This window comes from Alligator sinensis, unplaced genomic scaffold, assembly GCF_000455745.1.
Source record: "Alligator sinensis unplaced genomic scaffold, ASM45574v1 scaffold12_1, whole genome shotgun sequence".
Taxonomy (NCBI): domain Eukaryota; kingdom Metazoa; phylum Chordata; order Crocodylia; family Alligatoridae; genus Alligator; species Alligator sinensis.
The window spans coordinates 1556681-1571610 of NW_005841973.1; the positions used below are offsets into that span (position 1 = coordinate 1556681).

A 14930-nucleotide genomic window follows, 5' to 3' on the forward strand; every position below is an offset into this window, starting at 1 on the left:
CTGGACAAATCACTAGTTATTGGACTTATGCATTATTGAAATATGGTCGTGTTTCCAGGCAGGGGTGGCTAGATGACAGAAGCAAGATTAAATGATCCCCATTGGAATTATAATTTAAAATTGTAAAATGCTTGGGGGTCCTTCAGGATAAAGAGGGTTTTTTCCCCCCCTTACAACAATATAAGATGCAGTAAATCAAAGCTTGCATTTCAGTAAAGGAATCTTGCCCCATGGATTTATTTGGTGATGCTGTAAAATAAAATGAATCTGAGTGCCCTCAGTTTATGTAGTTTTAATGCACTGTTATGCCACATACATCTGTTTGAATTATTAAGTTGGACTGTCTCTGTGCTCAAGAGCTGTAATCGCAGACCAGGAGCCATCTGTGTTAGGTGCTGGACAGACACAGAACAAAATGATAGTCCTTGCTGCAAAGATTTAATAATCTAAGACAAGAGACAACAGATGTGGATAGAGCAAGAGGAGCATGAAGAGGCAATGAAACAGCACTGCACCAAATGCAGAGGCAACGAGGATAGTCAGGCAACAGGGGTAATTGGGGCATGGATAGTCTAAATAGGCTAGGACTTCTCGCATTAAAAAAAAAGATGATGGAGGGTGTGGGGTATGATACAGGTCTATAAAATAGCAAATAATGTGGAGAAAGTAAACAGGGATTTGCCATAAATTCTCACAATAATAAAACTAGGGGCATAGGAAGTAGATTTTAAAACAAGCATAGTGTATTATTAACTTGTGGAACTTATCACCACGAGGTATTGTACAGGCTGATAATTTAACCAGCTTCAAAAAAGGATTGGACAGATTCATTCAGGACAGGTTCGTTGGAGGGTATTTAAACATGACAATAGAGCTACATCCTTCAAATTAGGAGGCAGAGAACAGAAAAGTCTGGGTAGATCCTGCATAAATACTCTTCCCCTCGGCATCCATTCTCGGTCACTGTGAGACAGGAGGCTGAGCTGGATGGATGTGTGGTCTGACCCAATATGTCTTTTCTTACGTAGCAGTATTGCCAGCCTACCAGCAGCCAAACTGCTCTCATTTTTGTAGGTATTGCAGCAAAGGAGATTCATAGATTGTAAGGCTGGAAGGGACCTTGGAAGATCATCGGTTCTACCTCCCCTAACCCTCCCCCCTCCCCCCCCAAAGAGCTGTAAAGAGGTGTTAGAAGAAGAGAAGTGAAGAGGATTTTTTGCAATCTTTTTTTTACAGGGACCTCTTCCCAGAGGTGAGGGTCAGAACAGGAAGGGGAAAAAGGTTTTGAAAATCTAAGGGCCATTGAGGTTGGCACCATGGACTAATTGGAGGCAGGAGTTGATCTGTCAGCACTAAATGAGACAGGTAGGCTCAGGGTAAAGACAAGCAACTAACATTTGTTTTAATGGGGTTTGGAGAGCAGAGGGGTGACATGATATGGCAGGGACGGGCAATTTTTTCGGGCGGAGGACTGCTTACCCAGTTTTGGCAAGCTGTCGAGGGTAACATGGGTAGCCCCGCCCCTTGACAGGTGCCCTGCCCCTGGTCACCATCTTGGGACCAATGTCCCAATGTCTTGGGACCAATGTCCCAGGGCCAGCACCGGTGGGGTCCAGAGCGGGTTGCAGGCTGGCAGGGGTCTGTGGAGCCAGGCTGGGCTGCACCAGCAGGGAGAAGGGGGAGCTGGCCCAGCTCCGTAGAGCCCTTGCTGGTCAGGACCCTGTACTCCTGCCGCCCTGCTCTGGGCCCTGCTGGTGCTGGCCCTGGGACACTGGTGCCCACCCCGTGCACCCGCTCACTCCCAGTGCCCCCCAGCCCTGCGGTACAGGCGGGGGGCAGCATGCAGCCCTGACCCCCTGCTCTGAGGCAGGAAAGGAGCTGGTGCAGAGTGCAGGGAAAAGTGGCCCTCCCCTGCCCTGTGGCCCACGCTCCCTGCTGCAGCCGTTTGTAACCAGCGTGGGGCTGTCCTGAGCAGGCACAGGCAGCCCCAGGTGGGCTGCGAGTGGCTACAGCACGGGGCACTGGCCGCAGGGCAGGCGAGGGGCTTGTACCCCGCCCCCGCTGCCAGCCTGGGCCTTGTGCTGGCTCCGGGCTTGCCTGTCGGGGCTGCACACAGCGGCAGCAGCTGTGGTCCCCCCGCTTGCTGTGCTGGGCAGTGCTTGCCGCCACCGTCGTTGTGCTGCATGAGCTCCGAGCAGGCAGCAGCAGCCAACGCTTCTTGGCATGGCAAGCGGGGGGGCCTCAACTGATGCTGCCGTGTGCAGCCCTGATGGGCGAGCTGGTACAGGGCCCAGGCTGGCAGTGGGGGTGGGTTACAAGCTGGTGCTGAGCACAGGAAAAACGACCCTGCCCAGTGCCCCATGCTACTGCTGCTCACACCCCGTGTGGGGCTGCCTGTGCCTGCTTAAGACAGCCCCACGCGGGCTGCGAGCGGCTGCAGCGCAGAGTGTTGGGCATGGGGTGGGGGAGGGGCCACTTTTCCCCAGGTTGCTTCCCTGCCTGGGTCCGCCCCCGCCCCCGCATGAGTTTCCAGCACTGTGCAGCCACGTGGTCCCAGGCCAGAAGCCCCTGCTTAGGCTTCTTGCTGGGGGGCGGGGCTGAGTGGTCCTTGCTGTTGCAGGAGCTCTCCCCTGGGTCCTACCGCTTCCCCTGGGTCATTTTTGATGGGAACCAAAGACAGATAAATATTAATTTTCTAAATTTTTTAGGGGCCCCATGAGCCGGATAGAATGGCCTTGCGGGCCGAATATGGCCCATGGGCTGTATTTTGCCCACCCCTGTGATATGGTCTTCTCAGCAGTAGTCTGATGGCTGTGAACTGAACAAAGTTGCTTGGGCAAAATTCCCTTGGCTATGACAAGCGTATTCTTAAGATGTGAGAAGATGAGAGCCTGCTTAAGAGTTTTATCTGTATGGGTGGATAGGAGAGGCTCTTGAGAGGTTAAGGCTCAAAACAGTCTCCTAGGCTGAGTCTTATCCATCCTACGCAGGGTCACTTCAGGTCCAGTAGTTATGAATGGTCTGTGTTCTGGGTTGAAGTATTGCATTTATTGTATGGTTAGAATTTCACCCAGAATAAGTTCCTTTCCTTTTGCAAACTCAGTTTGTCTTTGCCCATTTGTTTACACGAGCTTCTGAAAGTTTAACAAAATTTATTCACAATCTTGGGGAAAAAATGCGTAGGAAACTTGCTCAGTATCACTGGGATAGCTTTTAACATTTTTAGTCAGGGGGGTTGGATCATTTTTTAATTTGCAATTACTTTAGCATGATTTACTATAAAGGCAGAAAAATGGTTGGCCAGTCCAGATTGTGGGATCAGAACCCAATTGCTGCCTTTGTGCTTGTCCATGCAGGGGGAGCCCAGGATTGCGATCCCAGGCTCTCCTTGCCTGGCGGGTTGAAAGCCAAGTGGCCGCAGTTCCAGGGTCAGGAGTGACAATCCGTTGATTGCAGGCTCAGACCCCGGGGCCGCACTGGGGTCTCAAACAGGCTCCGGTGTGCTCCTGGGGCTGAGGCTGACAATTGGCTGGTTGTGAGCCCCACCTCTAGACCTGCCACATGTTCAATTTAAGGTGCTATACAGATCATCCCTAAAAATATTCTGTGTTGTATGTGGAGTTTTATGGCTGTCTTACCATTTTATGACACTGTAAATTGGGGGCACATGTAGCACCCTTGTCATTTATGCTGCGATTTAACACTTTAATTGTGGGGTAGGTACAATGTGTAGAAGGGGCCTTAGTTTTCACACGGTGGTTTGTAACACATTGTTGGGACCATTGAGGGTTGAGACACAGCTGGACTTGGAAGCAGTTGTTTGTATACCCAGCCATTGCTGAATAATTAAGACTGTATGGTAAGATTAATTGGATTTGGAGGAGTGCAACTTAATAGTTAGTCCTGAAAGCATGGGTTTGATTCCACCCAAAACAGATCATATTAATATTGGCGTGGTTTCAGGGACCACTCACCCCAGTTTTGTTAGGGTGAGAGAGAAGACCTCTTTCCTGCAAGATAGGCTCCTGGTAGCTCAGTGATGGAGATGAATATTATTCTCTATAAGCTTTGAATTTTACTATTGTTGGCATTTGAGTCAAGGGGAGGTAACAAGTGATTCAGGGGATGTGAGGTTCTTCCCTTCCGCTGCTATCAGGATAAGTTACCTTCACCAGCAGGATTGTTTTAAGTTTAAAAAAAGCCACGGATACTTCACCGGAAGACTTTTATATCCCTTCGTTAGCTCACTGCACCTTGCAATATCAGGTGTGTAATAACCGTGTGCTAGCTAATTCACTCCTCAGCAGATGCTTTTAACGTTTGTTCTCTTTTGAACGGTGTAAATAACCGAGAGGGGGAAATGCAACACATCAAAATGGTAAAAATAGCTGTGAGGTGCTTTTTCTAGTTGATTCAGTAGTTTTGCATTTTCTGATAAAACCTTTGCATAGAAATATGTTTGTGTGAGATAAGAGAGCTATTTGGAAGAAAATGGAAGGTACCTTTATCCCCCAAATCAGAGTGCTTCTATGGCAATGAGTCTAATCTTCTCCATGGAGCACTTGCTGGTGGTCCCCAGGGAGGCAGCTGATGACTTCAGTGCTGCCTTCTCTCTTCAGGCTGCTCAGTTGTATTGAAAGAGAGCAAAAAATACTTTGCCTAGTATTAACTTTTCTATGCAAGCAATTGTAGTTGGTGCTGGGATGCTGTGTTGTTACAAATGAGGGGGGGGGGGGGGGGGGGGGGGGGGGGGGGGGGGGGGGGGGGGGGGGGGGGGGGGGGGGGGGGGGGGGGGGGGGGGGGGGGGGGGGGGGGGGATGTGTCCTGACTACATAAGAGTAGAGGTTAAACTCTCTCAACAACATAGTCCACAGTATGGAAGAACCTGAGGAGCCTGGCACATGGATGCTATAATCCAGGGGCCTTAAATTTGTTTGGGTCCCCAGGCCTGTGTGAACTGTGAGGCTCCTTACGGGCTGTATTGGGACCCACTCTGACACTAGGGCAAGAGGCAACAAAGAGCCACAGGGGTTGCTTGCTTGCCTGCCACTGAAACGTGTCCCCAGAAGGGCTCCGTAATGGGGAATCCCAACCTTTTAACTGCAGTCAGAAAGGGAACAGGACTTTTGTAGAGGCAAGAGGCAGCCCCAACAGGACCTCCAGCCTGGAGGCCTGGGTTTAGGAAGGCTGCAAGGCAAGAGCAGCCCAAGAACTCATTGGACTGAGTAGGCACTGTTAGGGACATCTCTGCAGGGAGCAATCAACTGACTGCAAGGGGCAGGGCTTGACTGCTTATAGGCCCAGCCTCTATGCTGGGGCAGGCAGTCCAGGCCTGCAGACTGCTGGGGAAGGAGCTGGGAGGCAGAGCTGGGTGCCAAGAGAAAGGAGGTACCCTGGGGCTGGAGGAATGGAGGCTACTCCTTATGTAGGTGGCAGTGGTTATGACCCTGAGAGGGTTGAGTTTGAGTTGGAACCAGACAATTACCCCTTTGTGTGTTGGTTTTCTTATTTTTAGTTAAGTTTGTGACCAGAGGACATGGTTGTGGCTGGAGTAGAGATCTGGAGGCCATGGAGCATGATGCCAGGAGTACTACATGCTTGTGAGACCCACTTTAGTCAGAGGTGTTAAGGCCTGGGGCCCAGGAACCCAGAGTCCGAGGCAGTGGACCTGGGCGGAGGGGGCTCAGCTAGATAAAAAGGGTAGAGGCTGAGAAAGCTGAAGGTTGGACAAGGGTTTGGAGGCCTTAGGGTCTCAGTCTGGGATCAATAGCCCCCTTACAAGGGGTCATTGGGAATCATCTGGAAGGCATGGCCATGACTCTGGGGGCCACTGGAGGTCACATTTTTAACTCCTATGGTGATTAAAACCTTCTTCAAGTATACATGTGGCGTGAGGATGGAGAAGTAAAAGGAACCAAGTAGTAGGCCACCCTAGCCCCTATGGACAACCTCCCTTTCGTATTTCAAACATCAAGACATGGCAGGCAAGAGATAGATGGAGGAGGCCGTGGAACACGGGCAGGCCAGCCTGGCCACCGGCCTCCAGGGAGGGCAGAATACCCCAGGAGGCTGTGGAAGCAGAGCCACTTGTCAGTTCTAGGAAGTATTTTTATTTCTGGTTTTTGTTTGTTTTTTTTTCTTTTTATTACTTCAGCTTAGCAGTTTCTCAAAAGGAGCCATCTACTAGCGGTTTCCAAAATCCACTTGTTCGTTTACATCAGAGGTGTCAAACTTACTGGCCAGATGTGGCCCATAGAGCCATATGTCACAACCCTCCTTGTGGTGTGCGGGTTGGACCCCATGCTGCATGCACTTCAACACAACGTGGGGGCAGTCTGGGGTGCTGCCTGCAGTCTGCACCCTGGGCCCCCCGTGCCGCATGCAGCATCGGATCCAGCCTGCGCACAGCTGGCAGCGTACACCCCATGTCGCCTCCAGGGGCTGGCCCGTGCTCTGTGCGGTGGCACAGGCAGCACCTGGTGCTGCGACTGCTCCACGGGGGGTTGGTCCAAGTCCGGCCCACAGACCAGCTCAGGGATGCTCCTCCAGCACACAGGGCCAGGTGAGTTTTACACCCCTGATTTCCACTTTGTTAAACTGATGTTTAATAAACCTATGCAGACTTCTTAGTTTTTGTTCACATTTTTTAGGCCTTTAATAAACAGTCTTAACTGTTCCCAGGCTCCTGGTAAAAATTATGCACAAAGAAACTTAAGCTGTTATTTATAAAATCTTATCTAAATGTCCCGGGGTTTAAACAGTGATTTGAAAAAGTGCAATGAAGCACCAATTGCTAATCTGCATTATTCAAGCTTCAAAGAACAGTTGCATATCTTTTTGTTTTGGTGTGTTGCTAATGTATGTCAGTCATTTAACGTTTTTAAATTAAATACCAAGTTCCTCCTCATTCTTACCTAGTTTAATGTCAGACCTGGGCTAGAGTGCGTTTTGTATCTGTCTTGATTTAAGTTGGGTAAAGACATTTGGGGTAGCTGCTGATGTAAATTTAGAATGCCATTAGTGAGAGATGCGCTTCATAGAGCGTAGTTGTTTCTGTGACATCTTGATTCATGTTGTTTCCTGTTTCATCACCGGGCCTTTGTGTTTTCTTCTTGTTTTCTTTTGAAACTACTGTCCCCTAGCTAGTTACCTGTATTCAGTCCTGTTCCCAAGCACAACTTCCACAACCACATGTGGCAACTGGAGCAGGTGGACAACAGAGTATTTGTACAGCCAGGTCCAAAGTGGACAAAGGCACATCCAAATATGCACCAACTCTTGAGCCAAGCTGTAGACTACCCGAGGATGTATTCATGCAGGCCAGGTTAAAGTTTGTTTTAGGTGATAGAGGTCGCCTGTGGGGAACTGGAAGAGAAGGGACATGGGGTGCAGGGAGCCAAGCTGGAGGAGGGTTGAGGGACATGGGATCGGACTGCAGGTAGAAGTTTTAGCTGTAGAAGTTCGACTACTTACCTTAGGTGCCTGTACACAAATGCACGGAACCTGGGAAACAAGCAGGAAGAACTGGAAGACCTTGTATCCCCAAATCCACATTTCTCTGTGATTTTAAATGCAACTCCATTAATATTTATCTATATATTAGTGGCATTTCATTTTAATCATGGAAAAATGTGGATTTGAGGTTACTTTTTTAAAACAAGAATGGGGGATTTTTTTAAATAGGAGAAAATCCTATATGACAAAGAGAACCTGTTTTGTGTGCGCCATTACTACTCCATTATGAATCGAGATCCATTTTTTTTCTTCAAAGCATTTGTCTTTTTCCCCCTCCATTTACAGCAAAAGCTGTTGACTGCATAAGGAGCTGAGATCAGCTTGCTAAAATCATAAGGGTGAACACGGATTTATTTTTTTTTAATTTCTTTTCTTCCACGCGTTTGTCAAGAGTTTGAATGCAATACGTGTTTATGAAAGCAAAGCTGTTGTGCATCTTCCAACGATTTTTGTCCTTCTCAAGGTTTCGTTCTTTTGTGATACCCAGTAGTACAGTCCTTCATGGTGTCGGCTAGCAAAACGAGGGCAACTGAGAGGGCCACTCATTATTCCCACCCGCCCAAGGCCAGAAGGGAACCGTTATGTTCATGTGGTCTGACCTAATTCATAACAGAAGCCCCATCGAAGAACAGAAACCTCATCCAAGAACTTCTGCACACGGCAAAATGCTTAATGTGAAAAAAATCACGGGGGAAAGTTTTCCCCCCAAATATTGCTGAGACCTGTCAGCATCATAAATACACTATTGGACATGCATACATTTTTGCTATGTGATTTATTTTCAGAGCTTACTATTAACATCTTTCACTTTCATGACCAAATGTAAAACTATCCCTCTCCCTTTTCCTTCATCCCGAATAATTCGTTATTCTTTCCTTTCCTTAACAGCTTGCAAGTGTAATGGGCATGCCTCCATCTGCAATACAAAATCAGGGAAATGTTTCTGTACTACGAAAGGGATTAAAGGCGACGAGTGTCAACTGTGAGTTGCGCTTTCCTGTTATTTTGCTATTTCGTGGTTAGACATAAAATGAAACGCAGCCTTTACATTTTGGAATAATTATGTATTATGGTTTTACACATTTCTTAAAGCTGATGGTTAACTAACTTCATCAGCAGTCCAGTCAGTTGTAGGCGTCTTATATTAAGATAGCATTGAGCAAAATGGTTTTGTTGACAGATTTTGAATGAGTTTAAAAACAAAGAATATAGTTCAGATGCCAAAGGGTCAAAAATAACATATTTCTTCTCAGCCTGCATACCACTATTCATACCCTAAGCTCCTGTTTTCCTCAATGAAGTAGTTAATTGTCAGTATTGTTGCTTTCTGTTTAAAGTGAGTGAGTCAGTAGAGCCTGAATAACTAGGAAATTAGATGGGAAAAGGTTTTGGAACATTCTGTCTCTTTAAAGGAGCACTTCCAGGTCAACAAAGCCACCAAATTTACATGTGGAAAGTGCCCATACAACCTATTAGAAGCCATTTCCAGTAAAATGTTAATGGAAATAATTTCAGTGCAGTGTTTATTTTTGAAAGGTTACTCGTACGAGCAAAGGTTAACAGGTATGGCAGTAAACGCAAATGGAGACTGCTGTATATTTGGCTGGAGTGCTCTAATGCAGTATGTTTGTGCACACTTATTAAAGTAATTTTAAGTAAATGCAAAGGTTAATTTCTGGTGGTTTCATTCTGCTGCAGATCAAATTTCATGGGTCTTCCAGGTGTTCATAATTTTTTTCAGTAGCTGTTTATAGCTCTAGATGTGTATCTTTTATTTTTAATTTTATGTGGTTAAGGGTTCAAGATTTGTCCTATGATTTTTCTACTGCATAGTGATATAAGCTAGAGAAGGAAAAACTAAGACTGAAAACAAATGCTTTTTTTTTTAAACTTCTTTTCAGGTGTGAGGTAGAAAATCGTTACCAGGGAAATCCATTGAAAGGAACGTGTTACTGTAAGTACCACTGCTTTTCTTTGTCTGATATAGTAAGAGAGCTGCGACTTAGCCTTTTATATCAAATAGCCTCTCTGCTCAGTGTAGCATCTCATTACACGCAGACAAGCTGGGGCTAGAGCTGGATGGATTCTTGTTCTTGAAAACCGAAACACTTCCAAAAATATTTACTTGGGCCAAATTAAGAGTAGTCACAGTTTCAGTTTTAGAACAATATTTTGGGAGGTTTTGTCTTCAAATTTGTCTTCAAATGATAATGTTTTTATTAAAAAGAAGGTAAAGAATATTAAAAAAGTTGACACCAAAATTAAACATTTTCTTCAAATACTTATTCAGTGGGAAATTCCAGATTTTTTTGGTTCCATTTTTGGAATAGAAAAAACTCAGAATCTCTGAATTTTCTGTAAAAGGAAAAATGCGCTCAACACTCGTGTTGTGCCAAGAGGTAGGAACTGTTGGCTTCGTTGCAACAGATGTACATTGCTGCCAGGAGGTGGGGGGGGGGAAGATGGCTGTACAAAATGTAGAGTAGTCCAGGACCAGGATGATAAGGTCCGGGAAGACCCGGATCAGGATGTGGAACAAGCCCATGGTACAGGATGGCTTAAGATGCTCAAAAATACTGAGTATGTAACATGTCATTTGTTTTGACCACTGTATAAAAGGAGAATTGAAAATTATGGGGACTTTGTACTGATGCCAGTGCCTTGTCACAAGCATACATGTGTTAACACCTTCACAAGTGTCAGCACTGTGCCTTGTACACAATATACCTGGCCATGCTTTGCCACAGAACCAAGTCTGTGGTCATTCTCTTAAGGCAAGATTGGTGATGGGATCTTCTGGCTGCAACATGTTGCTGGTACTGCAGTCCCTGAGACTTCAGCACTGGCAGCACAGCATAACATCTGGTGATGACAGGAGCATAGGACTGGAAGGCCCCTGGGCCATAAACACTAATCCCCTGCTTTGGCAAATGATCATTAATCAAAAGACTCCCCAAAACTGCCACTCCCATCATTCACCAGCTACAAGGAACAATATGTGAAACCTTAAGAACAGCCCCAAAACATACCACATACAAAAGCTGGGAAGACGAGATTTACTTCCAGTGCCCTGCCACTGCAACAACAGGGAAAGTAGTTGGTTAATATATGCTGAGAATGTCCTAGGAAGAGGACTGTGTTTCACACTGCAAGGGAAAGTAAAAAACAAACCCAACAAAAACAAACCCTTTGCAGTTCATGCGAGTTGGTTATAGAGTTAAAATTCCTTCCTGATCCCAAATTTGACCGTCAGTGTGACCCTGAGCAGAAGAGCAAGACCCAGGAACCTCTGGATTTTCTAGTAATGGCAAGACCGTCTGCACACTGAAGAAAGATACTGCCATGCCAACTCTCAGATTAGTCTAGCAGGTATTTTTATTTTGAACCTTAGCAATCATACCCTTTAAATACATATATGACCAAACGCTGTTCCACAGCTCAAATGTGTATATACGTGTGTGTGTGTATGTGTTTGATAAGGGATAAAAAAAAATCTCACATTATATAACAATATAGGGTTCAGACAAGGTTTTAAGCAACTGTAGAAATTAGCCTGCTGTTTTTTAGCAAGTTGGAAACCCACTTGGACAGCTAAACAGCAGTATTCACAGTTTCTAAAGTTAATCTTTATATAGTCATCAGCCAGCACACTGATTATGACAGGCATGTAGGGATAAAGAAAACTATGCAGTTATGAGGAGCCTTCTTGAAAAGAACAGTGATAATACTGGAGACTAATGGGCAGGGATCTTTACTAACTACAAGCTTTATCAGCATCTTGAACAACAGTCCTAAGTTCATAATTTTGTCAATTAGTTGTTTAAGTATTTGGGTCATTTCAGTGCCCAAGAGAGACTAGTAAAGTGAATTAGACTTATTTGGTGCTGGCATAGTGGGTGGAAAAGAACATGATATAGGTATCATGACCTCGACCCCTCGTAAAAGAGCATGCTCACTGATTTGGTCTGAACGCTCCTCTTTGTAAACAGGGAAGCGCAATGAAAATGTGGTGGTTTATCAGCCTTTCTCTATAAGGGTATAAGGTTTGGGGTTTTTTTTTTTATTATCATGGAATGCTTGCTAGCTAATACCTATCCAGTATCTGAGCACCCAGAAAAAAGGTGTATACCGTTGCATTTAATGCTACTTACAATACCTGTGCACAGCTCCAGGAGGCCAACCAAAACACAGTGAAGTGTTGTAATGCTATTATGTTAGCTGAAGAGCAGTGTTTCTGACACCCAGAGCAGTCAACCATAAATGGCCTAATTCCAGTCGCATGTTACCCTTTAAACAGAGGTGACATCTGTTCAACATGACCCCAGAGCAGTGGAAGGCATACCTGACAGTTGGGTTGGTCCTGGCAGTATGCAAGATAGAGGGCTGCCAAACTAGTACTCAGTAAATATATATGTCCACAGGATTATTAGTTCTCACTAATTAAATGTGCTGTGAACACATTTTCAAAGAGGAGAGCGTACAGAACATGTTATTCCCGTGAGCCGATACACTCTAACAATTGCCACATGGACACAGCCATTTCGGCACATATCAACTAAATTTCCGGCTTGTCGATTTGGGGATGTGTGTGTGATGTAAGCTCCACTTTGAAAGAGGAGTGAAGCTTCCTCTTACTTGGTGAGCTCTAGGAATGAAGACACGTAACACAGTGACACCAGTGTGAGTGTGGGGCAGCTGCACAGTGTAAAGCCCTATACTGATTTAAGTCATCCTGCTATGGGGCAAAGGCACCCCTTATACTTCAGTGTAATGTCATATGTCTGTATTTGCTCAATGCAAGTAGACTATTATCAGCACCTTTACCACCTGTGGCCAAGGCACTGCCACCTTAGAAGAGCTGATCGTCTATTTGCTGTGGACACCAGTGTTGCTTACGTAGGTGTAAAAATTTCCTAAATTCTCCATGCCGACTACACTGATCCGGGAGACCTGGAGGAAAAGCAAGCAGGAGGGGGCAGCAGGGGAGGTGCTCTCACACTTCATGAGAAATTGGGACAATCATCTTCAGGTGCGCGTACATGAATGCACGGAGCCTGGGAAACAAGCAGGAAGAATTGGAAGTCCCTCACAGTCATGGAGCAATGATCTGATTTGGAATAACAGAGACTTGGTGGGAGCTCACGTGTCTGGAGCACGGTCATGGGAGGGTACAAACTGTTCAGGAAGGGCAGGCAGGGGAGAAGAGCAGGAGGAGTTGCACTTCATGTAAAAGAGCTCTTTGACTGCTCAGAGCTCCAGTATGAAGCTGGACACAGGCCTGTTGAAAGTCTCTGGGTTAGGGTCGAAGGGGAGAGCAACAAGGGTGATGTGGTGGTGAGGGGTCTGCTATAGACCACCAGACCAGGAGGAAGTGGTGGATGAGACTTCAAACAGCTAGCAGGCCTCAGTTCTCATGGAGGATTTCAGTTGCCCTGACGTCTGCTGGGAGGGCAGTACAGCAGTGCGCAGGCAATCCCGGAAGTTTTTGGAGTGTGTTGGGGACAACTTGTTGCTAGTGCTGGAGCGGCCAGCTAAGGTCCATGCTCATCTTGCCCTGCTGCTCGCAAACAGGGCAGAATTGGTGGAGAACGTAGTAGTGGATGGCAACTTGGGCAGCAGTGACCATGAGATGGTTGAGTTCAGGATCCTGAGGAAAGGAAGGATGGAGAGCAGCAGAGTAAGGACCCCGGACTTTAGAAAAGCAGACTTCCACTCGCTCAGGGAACTCATGGGCAGGGTCCCCTGGGAAGCCAGTCTGGGAGGGAGAGAGGCCCAGGAGAGCTGACTGTACTTGAAAGAAGTCTTACTGGGAGTACAGGCACAAACCATCCCGATGCGCAGGAAGACTAGCAAGTATGGAAGAAGACCCGCTTGCTTAGCAGAGGACTCTTCAGTAAACTGTCCCAAAAAGGAAGCTTATAAGAAGTAGAAACTTGGACAAATAAATAGGGAGGAGTATCAGAGCTGCAGGGATGAAGTCAGGAAGGCCAAAGCACAATAGCAGTTGCAGCTATAAGAGCTGTGAAGGGGAACAAGAAGGGTTTCTACAAGTATGGCGGTAGCAAGAGGAGGATCAGGAAAAGTGTGGGTCCCTTAATGAATGGGGGAGGTAGCCTTGTGACGGAGGATGCAGAAAATGCTTAAGTGCTGAATGCTGTCTTCATTTCAGTCTTCACAGACAAGGTCAGCTCCTAGACTACTGCACGGGGCAGCACAGCTTAGGGAGGAGGTGAGCAGCCTTCAGTAGTAAAAGAACAGATTAGGGACTATTCAGAAAAGTGTACAAGTCCATGGGTCCAGATTGGATGCACCGGTGGGTGCTGAGGAAACTGGCTGATGTGATTGCAGAGCCACTGGCCATCATCTTTGAAAACTCAAGGTGATCAGGAGAGGTCCCAGGGGACTGGAAAAGGGCAAACACAGTGCCCATATTTCAGAAAGGGAAAAAGGAGGAACAAGGAAACTACAGACCTGTCAGCCTCACCCCAGTCCCTGAAAAAAATCATGGAGGAGATACTCAAGGAACCCATGGATTCATCAAGGGCAAGCAAGTCATGACTCATGCCTAACCACCCTGATTGCCTTCTATGATGAGATGACTGGTGCTGTGGATGCGGGGAGACTGGTGGATGTCGTGTGCCTTGATTTTAGCAAGACAAGGTTCCTTGGGTGAATTTGATATCTTTTATTAGACCCACCCAAATGGTTGGAGAATAGTTATTAAGCAAGCTTTCGGGTTCAAAAACCCTTCGTCAGGCTAAGGAAGCTTCAGCAGTTGGTCTGTGCTTTTCCTGGATGGAATGAAAAGTAAACAAGCCAGGGGCTTGATTTTAGCAAGGCTTTTGATGCTGTATCCCGCAAGATTCTCCCAGGCAAGCTAAGGAAGTACAGGCTGGATGAATGGTGTGTAAGGTGGATAGAAAACTGGCTGGAGCATCGGGCTCAGAGAAGTAATCAGTGGCTTGATATCTAGCTGACAGCCGGTCTCAAGTGGAGTGCCCCAGGGCTTGGTCCTTGGGCCAGTTTTGCTGGGCAGCAGCTGTGCAGAAAAGGACCTGGGGGTGACAGGGGACAAGAAGCTGGATATGAGCCAGCAGTGTCCCCGTGTTGCCAAGAAGGCTACCGGTATCCTGGGCTGCATTGGTAGGAGCGCTGCCAGCAGATGGAGGGCAGTGATTCTTCCCCTCTGTTCAGCACTGGGGAGGCCACATCTGGAGTCCTGTGTCCAGCTGTGGGCCCCCCCGCTACAGAAAGGATGTGGACACGTTGGAGAGAGTCCAGCAGAGGGCAATGAAAATGGTTGGGGGGGCTGGGGGACAGGACTGGTGAGGAGAGGCTGAGGGAACTGGGGTGCTTTAGTCTGGAGAAGAGAAGACCGAGGGGGGTTGAATAGCAGCCTTTAACTCCCGGGTTCA

The 14930-nt window shown here is 46.9% G+C and overlaps 1 protein-coding gene across 1 annotated transcript in view; it reads left to right on the forward strand.

Annotated features, from left to right (window-relative positions):
* Positions 1 to 14930, forward strand: part of ATRN (attractin) — a 179528-nt gene that overhangs the window by 60988 nt on the left and 103610 nt on the right. The window contains exons 20-21 of the mRNA XM_025200696.1: positions 8404 to 8497; positions 9417 to 9469. Of these exons, the coding sequence (XP_025056481.1) occupies positions 8404 to 8497; positions 9417 to 9469 (147 nt within the window). The remainder of the gene's footprint in view (positions 1 to 8403; positions 8498 to 9416; positions 9470 to 14930) is intronic.